General features: G+C 48.0%; 2 protein-coding genes across 12 annotated transcripts in view; one reads left to right on the plus strand and one right to left on the minus strand.

Annotated features, from left to right (window-relative positions):
* The window catches only part of LOC138797242 (PC-esterase domain-containing protein 1A-like), a 66,389-nt gene that overhangs the window by 25,783 nt on the left and 19,813 nt on the right, over positions 1-20,793 (minus strand). For all 11 annotated transcript variants that reach the window (XM_069977115.1, XM_069977113.1, XM_069977112.1 and 8 more), the window contains exons 9-13: positions 19,602-19,667; positions 16,146-16,226; positions 14,472-14,552; positions 12,799-12,879; positions 8,528-8,629 (exon numbers count right to left, since the gene is read on the minus strand). In XM_069977115.1, the coding sequence (XP_069833216.1) occupies positions 8,528-8,629; positions 12,799-12,879; positions 14,472-14,552; positions 16,146-16,226; positions 19,602-19,667 (411 nt within the window). The remainder of the gene's footprint in view (positions 1-8,527; positions 8,630-12,798; positions 12,880-14,471; positions 14,553-16,145; positions 16,227-19,601; positions 19,668-20,793) is intronic.
* LOC138797243 (PC-esterase domain-containing protein 1A-like) overlaps positions 17,164-20,793 on the plus strand; it is a 68,916-nt gene continuing 65,286 nt past the window's right edge. The window contains exon 1 of the mRNA XM_069977120.1: positions 17,164-17,294. The gene's annotated coding sequence lies outside the window, so the exon portion shown is untranslated. The remainder of the gene's footprint in view (positions 17,295-20,793) is intronic.

Raw genomic sequence — 20,793 nt, forward strand, 5'->3', positions numbered from 1 at the left:
AGGGTCAGGGTGTTCAGAGTGTGGGTGATCAGGATCCAAGTGATCAGGGTGCACGTGATCAGGCTGTGGGTGATCAGGGTCCTTGTGTTCAGGGTACAGGTGATCAGGGTGTGGGTGATCAGGGTACGGGTGATCAGGGTGCGGGTGATTAGGCTGTGGGTGATCAGTGTATGGGTGATCAGGGCGCGGGTGATCAGGCTGTGGGTGATCAGGGTCCTTGTGTTCAGGGTGCGGGTGATCAGGCTGTGGGTGATCAGGGTCCTTGTGATCAGGGTTCGGGTGATCAGGGTGTGGGTGATCAGGGTGTGGGTGATCAGGGTACGGGTGATCAGGGTGCGGGTGATTAGGCTGTGGGTGATCAGTGTATGGGTGATCAGGGCGCGGGTGATCAGGCTGTGGGTGATCAGGGTCCTTGTGTTCAGGGTGCGGGTGATCAGGCTGTGGGTGATCAGGGTCCTTGTGATCAGGGTTCGGGTGATCAGGGTGTGGGTGATCAGGGTGTGGGTGATCAGGGTACGGGTGATCAGGGTGCGGGTGATTAGGCTGTGGGTGATCAGTGTATGGGTGATCAGGGCGCGGGTGATCAGGCTGTGGGTGATCAGGGTCCTTGTGTTCAGGGTGCGGGTGATCAGGCTGTGGGTGATCAGGGTCCTTGTGATCAGGGTTCGGGTGATCAGGGTGTGGGTGATCAGGGTGTGGGTGATCAGGGTACGGGTGATCAGGCTGTGGGTGATCAGTGTACGGGTGATCAGGGTGCGGGTGATCAGGCTGTGGGTGATCAGGGTCCTTGTGTTCAGGGTGCGGGTGATCAGGCTGTGGGTGATCAGGGTCCTTGTGTTCAGGGTTCGGGTGATCAGGGTACGGGTGATCAGGGTACGGGTGATCAGGGTGCGGGTGATCAGGCTGTGGGTGATCAGGGTGCGGGTGATCAGGGTCCTTGTGTTTAGGGTGCGGGTGATCAGGCTGTGGGTGATCAGGGTCCTTGTGTTCAGGGTTCGGGTGATCAGGGTACGGGTGATCAGGGTACGGGTGATCAGGGTGCGGGTGATCAGGGTACGGGTGATCAGGCTGTGGGTGATCAGAGTCCTTGTGTTCAGGGTGCGGGTGATCAGGCTGTGGGTGATCAGGGTCCTTGTGTTCAGAGTGAGCAGGGTACGGGTAATCAGGCTGTGGGTGATCAGGGTCCTTGTGATCAGGGTGCGGGTGATCAGGCTGTGGGTGATCAGGGTCCTTGTGATCAGGGTGCGGGTGATCAGGCTGTGGGTGATCAGGGTCCTTGTGATCAGGGTGCGGGTGATCAGGCTGTGGGTGATCAGGGTCCTTGTGATCAGGGTGCGGGTGATCAGGCTGTGGGTGATCAGGGTCCTTGTGATCAGGGTGCGGGTGATCAGGTTGTGGGTGATCAGGGTCCTTGTGTTCAGGGTTCGGGTGATCAGGGTGTGGGTGATCAGGGTGCAGGTGATCAGGGTGTGGGTAATCAGGGTGCAGGTGATTAGGGTGTGGGTGTTTAGGGTGTGGGTGATCAGGGTGCGGGTGATCAGGATCCAAGTGATCAGGTTGAGGGTGATCAGGGTCCTTGTGTTCAGGGTGTGGGTAATCAGGGTGCAGGTGATTAGGGTCTGGGTGTTTAGGGTGCAGGTGATCAGGCTGTGGGTGATCAGGGTCCATGTGTTCAGGGTCCATGTGTTCAGGGTCCGGGTGATCAGGGTCTAGGTGCTCTGAATCCGAACAGTCACTAGAACCAACCGGTTCTAGGTGTGTTCTCTCCTGACTGTTACCTTTAACCATTAAAGGGGTTATCTAGCTTTTATAAATACATGGCCGCTTTCTTCCAGAGACAGCACCGCTCTTGTCTCTAGGTTGGGTGCAGGTTCTGTAATACAATTCTATTGAAGTGAATGGAGCTTAATTGCAAAATGCACCTGACTTGGAGACAAGAGCAGTGCTGTCTCTGGAAGAAAGCGGCCATGTTTTTCTAACACCGGATAACCCCTTTAACCCCTTGCCGCAAAATGACGTTTGGGAAACGTCATGTAAAGCAGGTAGTTCCCGCAACATGACGTTTCCCAAACGTCATGCTTTCCCTGCCTCCCCCCGCTGTCCCTAGGTGAGATCGGGCAGCGGGAGGAGGCAGTATCACACCGCATCCTCCCGCTGCCTCTGCCCAAAGGGGAGCCGCGCTCCCCCCGGGCAGTTAACCCCATAGACGCCACGGTCAATGCGACCGCAGCGTCTATGGGGAGATAAGAACAATTGCGGCGATCGGGCGGCGGGAGGGGGCTGTGGCATGTTGCCTCCTCCCGCCGCCACTACTGATGCCCCCCTGGCCGTTCCGTGCCCCCCCCCCCCGGTACTGGCGGATCGCCGCTATTTCCGTTATAGCGGCGATCCGCCAGTACCGGACATTACCGGCGCCGCCGCTGCATTTCATCTCCCCCCACCGTGAATCCACGGTGGGGGGAGATGAAATAAGTATAAATCAGACCCCAGATCAGCCCCCCCCCCCTCCTAGCGGCCGATCCCCGGGCGGCCATCACATCCAAGATGGCCGCCCCCATCGCTGCGAACAAACAATGTTTGTTCGCAGTGATGGAAATAAAAAAATGAATGAAACACCCATGCTCTCCGCCACCGGAGGTAGCGGAGAGCATGGGGCAGTGATCGGTGACCCCCCTGTGGGGTCCCGGAACAGGCGATCGGCGGTATATACTATATACCGCTGATCGCCTGTTACCAGTGCTGCCAGCACTTTTTATCCCCTGTCACCATAAATCATTGGTGACAGGGGATAAAAAGTGTCAGTAAGTCGCCCCCCAAGTCGCCCCCCACCCCCCCCAGTCACCCCCGTCCCCCAGTCACCCCCCCCCCCTTCCCCACATACGTTACCTGATCCTGGAGTTCCGTCCTCCTCGACGTCCTGACTGCTTCTGATGTGCGCATGCGCGTCAGAAGCAGTTAGCTCTGAAAATTTAAAGTGACAGAGACCAATTTGGTCTCTGTCACTAAACTATGATTACTGTGATAGAAAATATTACAGTAATCATAGTAATACAGTGAAAATGAAAGTGTAAAAAGCACAAGTGAAAAAGTGTAAATGTGAAAAAGTGAAAAACATACAAATAAAATAAAACACACATTTTATTATAGTAATAATTGCGGTTTACTCCCAGATTACCCGTAACCACCGCAGGTTGCCCGTATCCGCCCTAGTTTGCCCGTAACCACCACAGGTTGCCCGTAAACACGCCAGATTACATGTAACCACCGCACGTTGCCCCTAACCACCGCACGTTGCCCCTAACCACCGCACGTTGCCCTTTAACCACCGCACATTGCCCCTAACCACCGCACGTTGCCTCTAACCACCGCACGTTGCCCCTGACCACCGCATGTTGCCTCTTACCACCGCACATTGCCCCTGACCACCGCACATTGCCCCTGACCACCGCACGTTGCCTCTTACCACCGCACATTGCTCCTGACCACCGCACGTTGCCCTTTAACCACCGCACATTGCCCCTAACCACCGCACGTTGCCTCTAACCACCGCACGTTGCCCCTGACCACCGCACGATGCCCCTGACCACCGCACGTTGCCCCTGACCACCGCACGCTGCCCCTGACCACCGCACGTTGCCCCTGACCACCGCACATTGCCCCTGACCATCGCACGTTGCCCCTGACCACCGCACGTTGCCCCTGACCACCACACGTTGCCTCTAACCACTGCACGTTGCCTCTAACCACCGCACGTTGCCCGTAACCACCCCAAATTGCCAGTGACCCTCTCCAGATTGGCTGTAACCACCCCAAATTACATGTACCCACCCCACGTTGCCCGTAACCACCGCAGGTTGCCCGTTACCACCGCAGGTTGCCCGTTACCACCGCAGGTTGCCCGTTGCCACCGCAGGTTGCCCGTTACCACCTCCAGATTATCCGTAACCACCTCCAGACTGTCCGTAACCCCCCCACATTGCCTGTAATCTAATTTTTTATTGTATTTTAGTAACTGTGCTATTCTAATAACTATTACTAGCTGCGGTTTTGCTCCAGAAAATTGTTGCTCCTTCCCTTCTGAGGCCTGCTGTGTGCCCATACAGTGGTTTATGCCCACATATGGGGTACCGTTCTACTCAGGAGAAGCTGCGTTACAGATTTTGGGGTACATTTTCTCTCCCATTCCTCGTGAAATTGAGAACCAACGTATCATTGGAAAAATTCTAGTTTTTCATTTTTACTGTCTTATTTTGAATACTTTCCTCTAATACCTGTGGGGTCAAACCGCTCACCGCACCCCAAGATGAATTCTTTGAGGGGTGCACTTTCCTAAATGGGGTGACTTATTGGGAGATTTTACTCCACTGCCACTACAGGGGCGCTGCAAACGCACCTGGCGCTCAGAAACTTCTTCAGAAAAATCTGCACTAAAAATGCTAATTGGCGCTCCTTCCCTTCTGAGCCCTGCTGTGTGCCCATGCAATGGTTTATGCCCACATATGGGGTACCGTTATACTCAAGAGAACCTGCGTTACAGATTTTGGCATGCAGCTTCTCCCCTGTTCCTAGTGAAATTCAGAAATTTCAAACTAAATGAACATATTATTGGAAAAATTCTAGTTTTTCAATTTTACTCTCTTATTTTGAATACTTTCCTCTAATACCTGTGGGGTCAAAATGGTCACCACACACCAAGATGAATTCTTTGAGGGGTGTACTTTCCAAAATGGGGTGACTTTTGGGGGAGTTCTCTTCTGTGGACACTACAGGGGCTCTGCAAACGCACCTGGCGCTCAGAAACTTCTTCAGCAAAATCTGAACTGAAAATGCTAATTGGCGCTCCCTTCCTTCTGAGCCCTCCTGTGTGCCCATACAGTGGTTTATGCCCACATATGGGGTACCGTTCTACTCAGGAGAACCTGCGTTACAATTTTTGGGGTACTTTTTTTCTCTTTTTCCTTGTGAAATTGAGAAATTTCAAACTAAACGAACATATTATTGGAAAAATTCGTGTTTTTCATTTTTACTGTCTAATTTTGAATACTTTCCTCTAATACCTGTGGGGTCAAAATGCTCATCCTACCCCAAGATGAATTCTTTGAGGGGTGTACTTTCGAAAATGGGGTGACTTTTGGGGGGGTTCTCTTCTACGGACACTACAGGGGCTCTGCAAACGCACCTGGCGCTCAGAAACTTCTTCAGCAAAATCTGCATTAAAAAAGCTAATTGGCGCTCCTTTCCTTCTGAGATCGGCTGTGTTCCCATACAGTGGTTTACGCCCACATATGGGGTACCGTTGTACTCAAGAGAACCTGCATTACAAATTTTGGGGTGCGGATTCTCTCAAGTTCCTTTTGAAAAGGAGAAACTTTAATCTAAACATATATATTATTGGAAAATTAAAATTTTCGATTTTTTTACGGCCTAATTGTGAATACTTTCCTCCAGCCCCTGTAGGGTTAAAATGCTCATTATACCCCTAGATTAATTCTTTAAGGTGTCTAGTTTCCAAAATGGGGTCAATTATGGGGGTTTACAGCATACAAGCCTCCTAAATCAACTTAAAAAAGAACTGGTCCCTAAAAAAAAATCAGTTTTGGAAACTTTCATGAAAATGTGATAATTTGCTGATAAATTTCTAAGCCCCATAACAGCCTAAAAAAGTAAAATATGTTTCCCAAATTATGCAAGAATAAAGAGGACATATTGGTAATGTGATTTAGTAACTAATTTATGTGCTATGACTTCCTTTTTTAGAAGCAGAGAATTTCAGAAGTTCATAAAATGCAAAATTTTCAAATTTTTCATGATATTTTGATGTTTTTCACAAAAAACACACAAAGTAGTGACCAAATTTTGACACTAATATAAAGTGCCATATGTGACGAAAAAACAATCTCAGAATCGCTAGCATTCGTTAAAGCATCACTGAACTATAAGCGCATAAAGTGAGACAGGTCAGATTTTGAAAAATGAGCCTGGTCATTAAGGCCAAAACAGGCTTTAGAGGCAAGGGGTTAAACATTAGATAGATAGATAGATAGATAGATAGATAGATAGATAGGAGATAGATAGATAGATAGATAGATAGATAGATAGATAGGAGATAGATAGATAGATAGGAGATAGATAGATAGATAGATAGATAGATAGATAGATAGATAGATAGATAGATAGGAGATAGATAGATAGATAGATAGATAGATAGATAGATAGGAGATAGATAGATAGATAGATAGGAGATAGATAGATAGGAGATAGATAGATAGATAGATAGATAGATAGATAGATAGATAGATAGGAGATAGATAGATAGATAGATAGATAGATAGATAGATAGGAGATAGATAGATAGATAGATAGATAGATAGATAGATAGGAGATAGATAGATAGATAGATAGATAGGAGATAGATAGATAGATAGATAGATAGATAGGAGATAGATAGATAGATAGATAGATAGGAGATAGATAGATAGATAGATAGATAGATAGATAGATAGATAGATAGGAGATAGATAGATAGATAGATAGATAGGAGATAGATAGATAGGAGATAGATAGATAGATAGATAGATAGATAGATAGATAGATAGATAGATAGGAGATAGATAGGAGATAGATAGGATAGATAGATAGATAGATAGATAGATAGATAGATAGATAGGAGATAGATATAGATAGATAGATAGATAGATAGATAGATATAGATAGATAGATAGATAGATAGATAGATAGATAGATAGATAGATAGGAGATAGATAGATAGATAGATAGATAGATAGATAGATAGATAGATAGATAGATAGGAGATAGATAGATAGATAGATAGATAGGGTCTTAACACCTCCGGCGTCCATAGATCTTTGTTGCTCTCAGTAAATACTCCCACCATGATGAGACGCAATGTTATCTATTAAGAAGGTTGTGAAACATTTTCATCTTCCTCTATTTCCTTGTCAGACTCATCCTGGGACTGGACTAAGAAGGAGAAGGAGGAGGAGGAGGAGGAGAAGGAGGAGGAAGAGAAGGAGGAGGAAGAGAAGGAGGAGAAGGAGAAGGAGGAGGAGAAGGAGGAGGAGGAGGAGGAGAAGGAGGAGGAGGAGAAGGAGGAGAAGGAGGAGGAGGAGGAGGAGAAGGAGGAGGAGGAGAAGGAGGAAGTGTTCTGTATGTGACAGACGTTGTAGGGGACTTCTTGGACCAGGACGCTGCATACAGGACTGCTCAGGCCCCCATACTCTACATAGGGTCCTCCTTACATAGTTACTCTTTATAGTACACCCCCCCCCCCCCCCCGGGCTGTGTTACACATCACACAGCTTGTAACTGTTCAGATCTTGATCTTGGTTTTAGAAAAGTCTCTTCTCCTCTATCTCTTCCTTCAACCTCCTCCTTCTTCTTCCCCTCCTCCTCCTGCTTCCCCCTCCTCCTCCTGCTTCCTCCTCTTTCTCCTTCCTACTTCTCCTCTTCCTCCCCCTCCACTATTTCTTATCAAGACTAAAAAACACCAGAACCTAGAAAACAGCCTGCTACACCGCAAAGATAAGAGAGACAGTGCATGACTGTGTGTAAGGTCTTCTCCACCCTGCCAAGGGCAGTGACAGTGCCATACTGACTTTGTGGCCTGGAGCTGGAGGTTCAAGCCTTGAGCTGGTGGTCTGGGGCTTGTGGTCCGGGCCTGGAGTTGAAGGTTCGGGCCAGGAGCTGGCTGTCTGGGCCCGGAGCTTGTGGTCAGGTCCAGGAGCTGGAGGTTTGGGCCTGGAGCAGGTGTTCGAGCCTGGAGCTGGAGGCTCGGACCAGGAGCTGGCTATCTGGGCCTGGGGCTTGTGGTCCGGCCTGGAGAAGGAGGTCCGGGCCTGGAGCTGGTGGTCCGGGCCTGGAGTTGAAGGTTCAGGCCAGGAGTGTGCTGTCTGGGCCTGGAGCTTATGGTCCGGTCCTGTAGATGGAGGTTTGGGCCTGGAGCAGGTGGTTCGGGCCTGGGGCTTGTGGTCCGGCCTGGAGTAGGAGGTCCGGGCCTGGGGCTTGTGGTTTGGACCTGGAGTAGGAGGTCCGGGCCTGGGGCTTGTGGTTTGGACCTGGAGTAGGAGGTCCGGGCCTGGGGCTTGTGGTTTGGACCTGGAGATGGAGGTCTGGGCCTGGAGCTGGTGGTCTGGGCCTGGGGCTTGTAGTCCAGGCCTGGAGCTGGAGGTCCGGGCCTGGAGCTGGTGGTCCGGGAGCTGTAATGCTGCACAGACCTATATATACTGCTGCACAGACCTCTATATACTGCTGCACAGACATCTATATACTGCTGCACAGACCTCTATATACTGCTGAGCACTGGAGCTGAATTTTAGGTCAGGAGAAAGCAGCCAAGCTGAAGGAGGTGAAGAGGGTCTCTGGGCCCCACTGATTTATGGGCCCGGTAACAGCTGCAACCCCTATAGCTACACCACTGACAGTGAGACATCCTTACAATACAAGATGACAAGTCATATACAAGGATTGGGGGAAGTCTATAGATGGTGCCGTGCACTCACACTCTTACCCTGGTTGGGGTGATCTCGCTCGTGGATTGTGGGGCGCGGCCCGGGATAGGGATCTCCTCTCATTGCCATCGGGTGAGGGGGGGCAAAGGGACCAGGAAAACCTGAGGAGACACAGCAGAGGATAAGAAAACTGACACAGAGGGCTCTGCTACATCTGCCACTCAGCGCAGCCCATGGTGGGCAGTATAGGCGGTAGTAGTGCTGCTGGTGGAAGAGTTTGTGCTAGTGCTGGGAGTAGTGGTAATACTAATGGTGGAAGTGCTGTGGTGGTAGTAACAATAGTACTTATGGTAGTTATGGCAATGGTAATAGCACTGATGGTAGTGGTGGTAATAGTACTGGTGGTAGTGGTGATGGTGGTAGTGGTAATAGTACTGGTGGTAGTGGTGATGGTGGTAGTGGTAATAGTACTGGTGGTAGTGGTGATGGTGGTAGTGGTACTAGTACTGGTGGTGGTAGTGGTGATGGTGGTAGTGGCAGGGCTCCAGATGGCGACCAAAATGGTCGCCAATGCGACTGACATTTTGCAAATGGCGCCCAGATTTATTAATCTGGGCGCCATTTGCGACTGGCCCCGGCGGCGGCGCGCTGTCTCTTTAAGATGCGCGGCTGATGCGCGGCTGCCGGGGGTGTCCCATCCTATCCCCGGCAGCGCGGCGCATCAGTGAGCTGCCTGGCGCCCTGACTTCCGGCACAGGAAGCGCACGTCAGAGACGCTTCCTGTGTCAGAAGTCACAGCCCCGGCGTACAGGGAGCTCACTGACGCGCCGCGCTGCCGGGGATAGGACGGGACACCCCCGGCAGCCACGCATCAGCCGGGGACAGCGTCCGAAGAAGAAGAGGATCGCCGGGGGAGCGGGTTGTCAGGTGAGTTTGTGTGTTTGTTTTTTTTAAATACTGCTTAGCATAGAGGAAAGGGGGGGGGCTTTATAATGGGGGGAAGAGAAGGGGGGGCATCTATAATGGGGGGAGAAGAGGGGCCATGTTCAAGGGGGGGAGAGGGGGCTATCTATAAGGGGAGGGGGTATCTATAAGGGGGGGAGAAGGGGGGGCATCTATAATGGGGGGAGAAGAGGGGCCATCTTCAAGGGGGGGAGAGGGGGCCATCTATAAGGGGAGGGGGTATCTATAAGGGGGGGAGAAGGGGGGGCATCTATAATGGGGGGAGAAGAGGGGCCATCTTCAAGGGGGGGAGAGGGGGCCATCTATAAGGGGGGGAGAAGAGGGGGCATCTATAATGGGGGGGAGAGGGGGCATCTATAAGGGGAGGGGTATCTATAAGGGGGGGAGAAGAGGGGGCATCTATAATGGGGGGGAGGAGGGGGCATCTATAATGGGGGGGGGGAGAGGGGGCATCTATAAGGGGAGGGGGTATCTATAAGGGGGGGAGAAGAGGGGGCATCTATAATGGGGGGGGAGAGGGGGCATCTATAAGGGGAGGGGGTATCTATAAGGGGGGAGAAGAGGGGGCATCTATAATGGGGGGGGAGGAGGGGGCATCTATAATGGGGGTAGAGGGGGTCATCTATAAGGGGAGGGGGTCATCTATAAGGGGAGGGGGCCATCTATAAGTGTAGGGCAAACTGGCTGCAGACACTGGGAGATAGATATATGCACAATTATTATTATCAGGGCCCCTCAGGTGTCTGTATTGTAGGGGGTCACTTGCATTAGTCACTAGGTGAGAGATATATCTATCTATATACACATCTTGTGGGGGGTCACTATGGCTGCAGTCATAAGTCTAGCTCAGTATGTATAGACTGTTGCAAGCTTTTAAAGGGAACCTGTCTCCCCCGGTGACGGGGTGACAGGCTCCCAACCCCCCGTTAGAACCCCCTATACTCACCTCATCCCTCCGGGTCCCGCTTCTGAAGATGTTCGGGTCACGGAGATCTCAGCCGCTGCAGCCTGACGCGCACACTGAGAGATGAGTCCAACGCTCATAGAGCATGACGGAGCGCTGGACTCTCCCGTCATTCTCTATGAGCGTTGGACTCATCTCTCAGTGCACGCCGGGCTGCAGCGGCTGAGATCTCCGTGACCCGACCATCTTCAGAAGCGGGGTGAAGATGAGGTGAGTATAGGGGGTTCTAACGGGGGGTTGGGAGCCTGTCACCCCGGCACAGGGGTCAACAGGTTCCCTTTAAGTTCAAGTTCAGAAGAGTAAGCCTCATTAAAAGGCTAGCCAAGTGAAGCTGAAGTACTGAGTCAGACTGTATATGGTTGTCAGACTGTATATGGTTGTCAAGTTGCAAGTTTCCATGTTGAACGTTTTCAAACTAAGAAAAGAAAGGATCTAAAGGAGGAGGAGGCTGCCGTGGCCTCTGCACACAGTAAGTCCCATTTAACATAACATTAATTTTACATGGTTTAAAATGTTGGCGACCAAATATTCTATTTGGCGCCTAAATTTTTCAGGTTAGGAGCCAATGGCTCCCAGGTAAATTTTTTAGTCTGGAGCCCTGAGTGGTAATAGTACTGGTGGTGGTAGTGGTGATGGTGGTAGTGGTAATAGTACTGGTGGTGGTAGTGGTGATGGTGGTAGTGGTAATAGTACTAGTGGTTGTGTTGGTGGTGGTAGTGGTAATAGTACTGGTGGTGGTAGTGGTGATGGTGGTAGTGGTAATAGTACTGGTGGTGGTAGTGGTGATGGTGGTAGTGGTAATAGTACTGGTGGTGGTAGTGGTGATGGTGGTAGTGGTAATAGTACTGGTGGTGGTAGTGGTGATGGTGGTAGTGGTAATAGTACTGGTGGTGGTAGTGGTGATGGTGGTAGTGGTAATAGTACTGGTGGTGGTAGTGGTGATGGTGGTAGTGGTAATAGTACTGGTGGTGGTAGTGGTGGTGGTAGTGGTAACAGTACTGGTGGTAGTGGTAATAGTACTGGTGGTAGTGGTGGTGGTGGTAGTGGTAATAGTACTGGTGGTAGTGTTGGTGGTGGTAGTGGTAATAGTACTGGTAGTAGTGTTGTTTTTGGTAGTAGTGGTAATAGTACTGGTGGTAGTGGTGGTGGTGGTAGTGGTAATAGTACTGGTAGTAGTGTTGTTGTTGGTGGTAGTGGTAATAGTACTGGTGGTAGTGTTGGTAGTAGTAGTGGTAATAGTACTGGTGGTAGTGGTGGTGGTAGTGGTAATAGTACTGGTGGTAGTGTTTGTGGTGGTAGTGGTACTAGTAGTGGTGGTAGTGGTAATAGTACTGATGGTAGTGGTGGTAATAGTACTGGTGGTAGTGGTAATGGTACTGGTTGTAGTGGTAATAGTATTGGTTGTAGTGCTAGGGGTGGTGGTAGCAGTAATAGTACTGGTTGTAGTGCTGGTGGTAGTGGTAATAGTACTGATGGTAGTGTTGGTGGTGGTAGTGGTAATAGTACTGGTGGTAGTGGTGGTGGTGGTAGTGGTAATAGTACTGGTTGCAGTAGTAATAGTACTGGTTGTAGTGCTAGGGGTGGTAGTAGTAATAGTACTGGTTGTATTGCTAGGGGTGGTAGCAGTAATAGTACTGGTTGTAGTGCTAGGGGTGGTAGTAGTAATAGTACTGGTTGTATTGCTAGGGGTGGTAGAGGTAATAGTACTGGTTGTAGTGCTAGGGGTGGTAGCAGTAATAGTACTGGTTGTAGTAGTAATAGTACTGGTTGTAGTGGTAATAGTACTGGTTGTAGTGGTAATAGTACTGATGGTAGGGGTGGTGGTGGTAGTGGTAATAGTACTGGTTGCAGTAGTAATAGTACTGGTTGTATTGCTAGGGGTGGTAGCAGTAATAGTACTGGTTGTAGTGCTAGGGGTGGTAGTAGTAATAGTACTGGTTGTATTGCTAGGGGTGGTAGAGGTAATAGTACTGGTTGTAGTGCTAGGGGTGGTAGCAGTAATAGTACTGGTTGTAGTAGTAATAGTACTGGTTGTAGTGGTAATAGTACTGGTTGTAGTGGTAATAGTACTGATGGTAGGGGTGGTGGTGGTAGTGGTAATAGTACTGGTTGTAGTAGTAATAGTACTGGTTGTAGTGCTAGGGGTGGTAGCAGTAATAGTACTGTGGTAGTGATGATACTGGCAATGTTATATAGGTTGCACTAGATGGCAGTATAATGGAACAGTCTCATAATACCATATAAGACTCCATCTATCGGTCACAGTGTGCAGAGGGAGGTCGGTGTAGGAGGTGTCACCGGTCACACCTCATCTGTCATACTGGGACCCTACAGGATGTGATACTAGACCACCGTCCTGCACCTAGGATGGAGGTCACTGCTGTGTAGATGTCACACTCTTACCCTGGTTGGGGTGATCTCGCTCCTGGAATGGGGGGTGCGGCCCGGGATAGGGGTGAGGAGGTGCACACCGACCAGGAAAATCTGAAAAACCAGGAAGAAAAAAAAAAGCAGAATATAAGTGGGGGAAGTAACAGCACTGATGGTTGTACTGGTTGCACTGGTGCTAGTAGTGATAATTATACTGGTGGTAAATAGTGGTAACAGTACTGGTGGTAGTGCTGGTGGTGATAGTAATATTAGTACTGGTGGTGGTGGTAATAGTACTGGTGGCAGTGCTGGTGGTAATAGTAATATTAGTACTGTGGTAGTGTTTGTGGTGGTAATAGTACTGGTGGTAGTGATGGTAGTAATAATAGTACTGGTGGTAGTGATGGTAGTAATAATAGTACTGATGGTAGTGATGGTGGTGTTAGTAGTAATAGTACTGGTGGTAGTGTTTGTGGTGGTAATAATACTGATCAAAGTGATGGTAGTAATAACAGTACTGGTGGTAGTGGTAATAGTACTGGTGGTAGTGTTTGTGGTGGTAGTGGTAATAGTACTAGTGTTTGTGGGGGTAGTGGTAATAGTACTGGTGGTAGTGTTGGTGGTGGTAGTGGTAATAGTACTGGTGGTAGTGGTGGTGGTAGTGGTAATAGTACTGGAGGTAGTGGTGGTGGTAGTGGTAATAGTACTAGTGTTTGTGGGGGTAGTGGTAATAGTACTGGTGGTAGTGTTGGTGGTGGTAGTGGTAATAGTACTGGTGGTAGTGGTGGTGGTAGTGGTAATAGTACTGGAGGTAGTGTTGGTGGTGGTAGTGGTAATAGTACTAGTGGTAGTGTTGTTGTTGGTGGTAGTGGTAATAGTACTGGTGGTAGTGTTGGTGGTGGTAGTGGTAATAGTACTAGTGGTTGTGTTGGTAGTGGTAATAGTACTAGTGGTTGTGTTGGTGGTGGTAGTGGTAATAGTACTGGTGGTAGTGTTGGTAGTGGTAATAGTACTGGTGGTAGTGTTGGTGGTGGTAGTGGTAATAGTACTGGTGGTAGTGTTGGTGGTGGTAGTGGTAATAGTACTGGTGGTAGTGTTGGTGGTGGTAGTGGTAATAGTACTAGTGGTTGTGTTGGTGGTGGTAGTGGTAATAGTACTGGTGGTAGTGTTGGTGGTGGTAGTGGTAATAGTACTGGTGGTAGTGTTGGTGGTGGTAGTGGTAATAGTACTGGTGGTAGTGTTTGTGGTGGTAGTGGTAATAGTACTAGTGGTTGTGTTGGTAGTGGTAATAGTACTAATGGTAGTGTTAGTGGTGGTAGTGGTAATAGTACTAGTAGTAATAGTACTGGTGGAGGTAATAGTACTGGTGGTGGTAATAGTACTGGTAGTGGTAATAGTACTGGTGGTGGTAATAGTACTGGTGGAGGTAATAGTACTGGTGGTAGTGGTAATAGTACTGGTAGTGGTAATAGTGCTGGTAGTGGTAATAGTACTGGAGGTCATAGTGCTGGTGGTGGTAGTGGTAATAGTCTCATAATACCATATAAGACTCCATCTATCGGTCACAGTGTGCAGAGGGAGGTCGGTGTAGGAGGTGTCACCGGTCACACCTCATCTGTCATACTGGGACCCTACAGGATGTGATACTAGACCACCGTCCTGCACCTAGGATGGAGGTCACTGCTGTGTAGATGTCACACTCTTACCCTGGTTGGGGTGATCTCGCTCCTGGAATGGGGGGTGCGGCCCGGGATAGGGGTGAGGAGGTGCACACCGACCAGGAAAATCTGAAAAAACCAGGAAGAAAAAAAAAAGCAGAATATAAGTGGGGGAAGTAACAGCACTGATGGTTGTACTGGTTGCACTGGTGCTAGTAGTGATAATTATACTGGTGGTAAATAGTGGTAACAGTACTGGTGGTAGTGCTGGTGGTGATAGTAATATTAGTACTGGTGGTGGTGGTAATAGTACTGGTGGCAGTGCTGGTGGTAATAGTAATATTAGTACTGTGGTAGTGTTTGTGGTGGTAATAGTACTGGTGGTAGTGATGGTAGTAATAATAGTACTGGTGGTAGTGATGGTAGTAATAATAGTACTGATGGTAGTGATGGTGGTGTTAGTAGTAATAGTACTGGTGGTAGTGTTTGTGGTGGTAATAATACTGATCAAAGTGATGGTAGTAATAACAGTACTGGTGGTAGTGGTAATAGTACTGGTGGTAGTGTTTGTGGTGGTAGTGGTAATAGTACTAGTGTTTGTGGGGGTAGTGGTAATAGTACTGGTGGTAGTGGTGGTGGTAGTGGTAATAGTACTGGTGGTAGTGGTGGTGGTAGTGGTAATAGTACTGGAGGTAGTGGTGGTGGTAGTGGTAATAGTACTAGTGTTTGTGGGGGTAGTGGTAATAGTACTGGTGGTAGTGTTGGTGGTGGTAGTGGTAATAGTACTGGTGGTAGTGGTGGTGGTAGTGGTAATAGTACTGGAGGTAGTGTTGGTGGTGGTAGTGGTAATAGTACTAGTGGTAGTGTTGTTGTTGGTGGTAGTGGTAATAGTACTGGTGGTAGTGTTGGTGGTGGTAGTGGTAATAGTACTAGTGGTTGTGTTGGTAGTGGTAATAGTACTAGTGGTTGTGTTGGTGGTGGTAGTGGTAATAGTACTGGTGGTAGTGTTGGTAGTGGTAATAGTACTGGTGGTAGTGTTGGTGGTGGTAGTGGTAATAGTACTGGTGGTAGTGTTGGTGGTGGTAGTGGTAATAGTACTGGTGGTAGTGTTGGTGGTGGTAGTGGTAATAGTACTAGTGGTTGTGTTGGTGGTGGTAGTGGTAATAGTACTGGTGGTAGTGTTGGTGGTGGTAGTGGTGGTAATAGTACTGGTGGTAGTGTTGGTGGTGGTAGTGGTAATAGTACTGGTGGTAGTGTTTGTGGTGGTAGTGGTAATAGTACTAGTGGTTGTGTTGGTAGTGGTAATAGTACTAATGGTAGTGTTAGTGGTGGTAGTGGTAATAGTACTAGTAGTAATAGTACTGGTGGAGGTAATAGTACTGGTGGTGGTAATAGTACTGGTAGTGGTAATAGTACTGGTGGTGGTAATAGTACTGGTGGAGGTAATAGTACTGGTGGTAGTGGTAATAGTACTGGTAGTGGTAATAGTGCTGGTAGTGGTAATAGTACTGGAGGTCATAGTGCTGGTGGTGGTAGTGGTAATAGTCTCATAATACCATATAAGACTCCATCTATCGGTCACAGTGTGCAGAGGGAGGTCGGTGTAGGAGGTGTCACCGGTCACACCTCATCTGTCATACTGGGACCCTACAGGATGTGATACTAGACCACCGTCCTGCACCTAGGATGGAGGTCACTGCTGTGTAGATGTCACACTCTTACCCTGGTTGGGGTGATCTCGCTCCTGGAATGGGGGGTGCGGCCCGGGATAGGGGTGAGGAGGTGCACACCGACCAGGAAAATCTGAAAAATCAGGAAGAAAAAAAAAGCAGAATATAAGTGGGGGAAGTAACAGCACTGATGGTTGTACTGGTGCTAGTAGTGGTAATAGTACTGGTGGTAGTGGTAATAGTACTGGTGGGGGTGTTGTTGTTGGTGGTAGTGGTAATAGTACTAGTAGTAGTGCTGGTGGTGTAAGTAGTAATAGTACTGGTGGTAGTGCTGGTGGTGTTAGTAGTAATAGTACTGGTGGTAGTGGTAATAGTACTGGTGGTAGTGCTGGTGGTGTAAGTAGTAATAGTACTGGTGGTAGTGCTGGTGGTGTTAGTAGTAATAGTGTCAGGTATGGAGGTAAAGGTATGGCCCTCATAAGAGAAACATTTCAATCTACAACGTATACTAACACGTGATTTTTATTACAATATATAATTCTTAACAAACTGCTTCAGATATATATATATATATATATATATACATATATATATTATATATATATATATATATATATATATATACTAGTAGCTCATAACTGCTTCTGCAAGGCAAGCCTTCACATGGAAGATGAATGGTTCCTGTCCTGGACAAAGAATGGTATGCTGGTGGTTTGCAGAGGAAGCTAGAGGAAGTCACGTCCAGAAGATATGTGAAGATAGAAAACGTTACTACTACAAGAGTCTAACGGCCTAAGCTACGCAGTAGAAAATGCATAAGTGAATAGAAATTGGTGTAATCCAATTAGATCAAAGAGGAATGTAATAATGTCATATTGTAACCACCCCTATATTCTACCGTATAAATGTATGGATCAAGGAAGTAATAAGAGAAGTGTATATGGAACTTGGACCAAACTGGTTGTTGGTGTGATTTCCTGACGGCCGACACTTCCCCATTTTCCAATCTGGACATAGGCAGTTAGTTGAAGCGTGCAGACTAAATTACCCTAATTACCTCATACCTCCCTGCCACGACACTGGCGCCCGAGCAGGCCGGCACCTGCAGGGGGGGGGCCTACTACCCCGTGGGACCGACACCCGGCTCCCTGCTAGACGATCCCGGACCGACTGAAGGAGCCTGATCAACTCCACCACAACGGTAAGTCTGCTGATTTTATAAATCTGTAGCTTACCTGTGTCAGGCGGTCCTGTGTGAGTCTGTGGGTGACCTGGTCGATCCCCGTGGTGACCTTAACGACAAGGTGTTCCTCCCGCTGTACGTAAATGTACGTGTATCATTGTGTACGTACAGCTTGTCGTAACCAACTAACTGTCTATGGGTTTCTTACTGGGGCTCTGAGACACGTGGTGGTTGTATAATTTGTAGTTTAACTTGTCAGAACTGGTGTCAGTATAGAGATAATTTTGGGTTTGAAAGAGAACCTGTGTTAGTGACATTTTGGGTTTAAGAGACAACCTGGGTTATATATATATATATATATATACATATTTGAGGTTTGCAAGAAAACCTGTTAGATATTTGAGGTTTACAAGAGAACCTATCCGTCTCAAGTCAGTGTATTAACCTTGGCTGTGGCGCTGGACAAGACCAGTTCTGAATATATTGTTTGGAGCGGCCGTATGTTAATATTTGTCAGTTAAAGTTTAATGCAAGTGAAACTTCTTACTTCCTTCAGACACTGTGGCTGCATGTAACACAAAGAGTGTATGATAGGAGTAGTAGTCTAGTAGTTTGTCTAAGCAGCTGCGGTTAGCTGGTCTGTTCTTTCCAGACACTTCCTCTAGTTTGACTTTCACTTCCTTATTTTCCGGTGAAGTCAAAGAGTCAGAAAACACTTGTTTCTGTAGCTTGTTATACATCTATATTCCTCTCCAGGGGGCCTCCTATGACCATATCGTGAAGGATTAGTCTCCTCAGATATATCAAAGAAGTGTTTCACTTGCTGGGTTTACGGTCGCGTGCTTGAATTGCACGAACTAGGTATTAGAGTAGAGTAGGAACACCCGTGATCTCGTGGTACTGTTGGTGGTGGTAGTGGTAATAGTACTGGTGGTAGTGTTGGTGGTGGTAGTAGTAATATTACTGGTGGTAGTACTGGTGGTGTTAGTAGTAATAGTACTGGTGGTAGTGGTAATAGTACTGGTGGTGGTAATAGTACTGGTGGTAGTGGCAATAGTACTGGTGGTGTTAGTAGTAATAGTACTGGTGTTAGTAGTAATAGTACTGATGGTAGTACTGGTAGTAGTGGTAATAGTACTGATGGTAGTACTGGTGGTAGTGGTAATAGTACTGGTGGTAGTATTGGTGGTGTTAGTAGTAATAGTACTGTTGGTAGTACTGGTGGTGTTAGTAGTAATAGTACTGATGGTAGTACTGGTAGTAGTGGTAATAGTACTGATGGTAGTACTGGTGGTAGTGGTAATAGTACTGATGGTAGTACTGGTGGTAGTGGTAATAGTACTGATGGTAGTACTGGTGGTAGTGGTAATAGTACTGGTGGTAGTACTGGTGGTGTTAGTAGTAATAGTACTGGTGGTAGTACTGGTGGTGTTAGTACTAATAGAACTGGTGGTAGTGCTGGTGGTGTTAGTAGTAATAGAATTGATGGTATGGGTGGCCATGGTTCTGGTGATGTAGTAATAGGATCGTCCCCCGCCCTCTATACATTGGTCTCGCCCTCTATACATTGGTCCCACCCTCTATACATTGGTTCCACCCTCTATACATTGACCTCACCTCTATACAGTGACCCCCACCTCTATACAGTGACCCCCGCCTCTATACAGTGACCCCTCAATCTATACAGTGACCCCCGCCTGTATATACAGTGACTTCCACCTCAATACAGTGACCCCACCTCAATTCAGTGACCCCACCTCTATACAGTGACCCTGGCCTCTATACAGTGACCCCTTCCTCTATACATTGACCCCCGCCTCTATACAGTGACCCCGACCTCTACACAGTGACCCCGGCCTCTATACAGTGACCCTGACCTCTATACAGTGACCCCTGCCTCTATACAGTGGCCCCCGCCTCTATACAAAGACCCCCGCCTCTATACATTGACCCCTGCCTCTATACAGTGACCCCCGCCTCTATACAGTGACCCCGACCCCCGCCTGTATATACAGTGACCCCTGCCTCTATACAGTGACCCCCGCCTCTATACATTGACCCCACCTCTATACAGTGACCCCCGCCTCAATACAGTGACCCCTGCCTCAATACAGTGACCCCTGCCTCTATACAGTGACCCCCGCCTCTATACATTGACCCCACCTCTATACAGTGACCCCCGCCTCAATACAGTGACCCCTGCCTCAATACAGTGATCCCTGCCTCTATACAGTAACCCCTCCTCTTTACATTGACCCCTGCCTCTATACATTGACCCCCACCTCTATACATTGACCCCGTGGACCATGACTGTGTGGATATTACCTGGAGGAGAACGGAAGAAGCCGGGGGCTATAGTATTGTTCTGTACTGGAACAAAGGGGAGAGGACCTGAAACACAAAAAACATGGAAGATGAAGCATCACTGATCTCCCTCTGGAACTGAGGGCTGTGGCCGAGAATAGGGATCTCATCTCCGAGGAGAGGAGTAGGCTCCAAATGACCAGTACAGCCTAGTGCTGTAATAGTAGTACTAGTGTAGAAGAGGTGGTAGAAGTGGTAATAGTACTGTGATAGTAGTGGTAATAGTACTGGTGGTAGTAGTGGTAATAGTACTGGTGGAGTTAATAGTACTGTGGTATTGCTGGTGGTATTAGTGGTAATAATACTGGTGCAGGTAATGGTACTGTGGTAGAGTTGGTGGTAGTAGTGGTAATAGTACTGGTGCAGGTAATGGTACTGTGCTAGAGCTGGTGGTAGTAGTGGTAATAGTGCTGGTGGTAGTAGTGGTAATAATAATAATGGTGTAGGTAATGGTACTGTGGTAGAGCTGGTGGTAGTAGTGGTAATAGTGCTGGTGGTAGTAGTGGTAATAATAATAATGGTGTAGGTAATGGTACTGTGGTAGAGCTGGTGGTAGTAGTGTTAATAGTATTGGTGGCAGTGCTGATGGTCACAGTGGTAATAATACTGGTGGTAATAGTGGTAATAATACTAGTGGTAGTAGTGGTGATAATAACACTGGTGGTAGTAGTGGTAATAATACTAGTGGAAGTACTGGTGGTAGTAGTGGTAATAGTACTGGTAGTAGTAGTGGTAATAATACTGGTGGAAGTGCTGGTGGTAAGAGTGGTAATAATACTGGTGGTAGTAGTGGTAATAGTACTGGTGGTAGTAGTGGTAATAGTACTGGTGGTAGTAGTGGTAATAGTACTGGTGGTAGTAGTGGTAATAATACTGGTGGTAGTAGTGGTAATAGTACTGGTGGTAGTAGTGGTAATAATACTGGTGGAAGTGCTGGTGGTAGTAGTGGTAATAGTACTGGTGGTAGTAGTGGTAATAATACTGGTGGAAGTGCTGGTGGTAATAGTGGTAATAATACTGGTGGTAGTAGTGGTAATAGTACTGGTGGTAGTAGTGGTAATAGTACGTGTGGTACTGTAGGTGGTTATAATGGTAGTGCTGGTGGTAGTAGTGGTAATAGTACGTGTGGTACTGTAGGTGGTTATAATGGTAG

This window comes from Dendropsophus ebraccatus, chromosome 7, assembly GCF_027789765.1.
Source record: "Dendropsophus ebraccatus isolate aDenEbr1 chromosome 7, aDenEbr1.pat, whole genome shotgun sequence".
In the NCBI taxonomy this organism is placed as follows: Eukaryota; Metazoa; Chordata; class Amphibia; order Anura; family Hylidae; genus Dendropsophus; species Dendropsophus ebraccatus.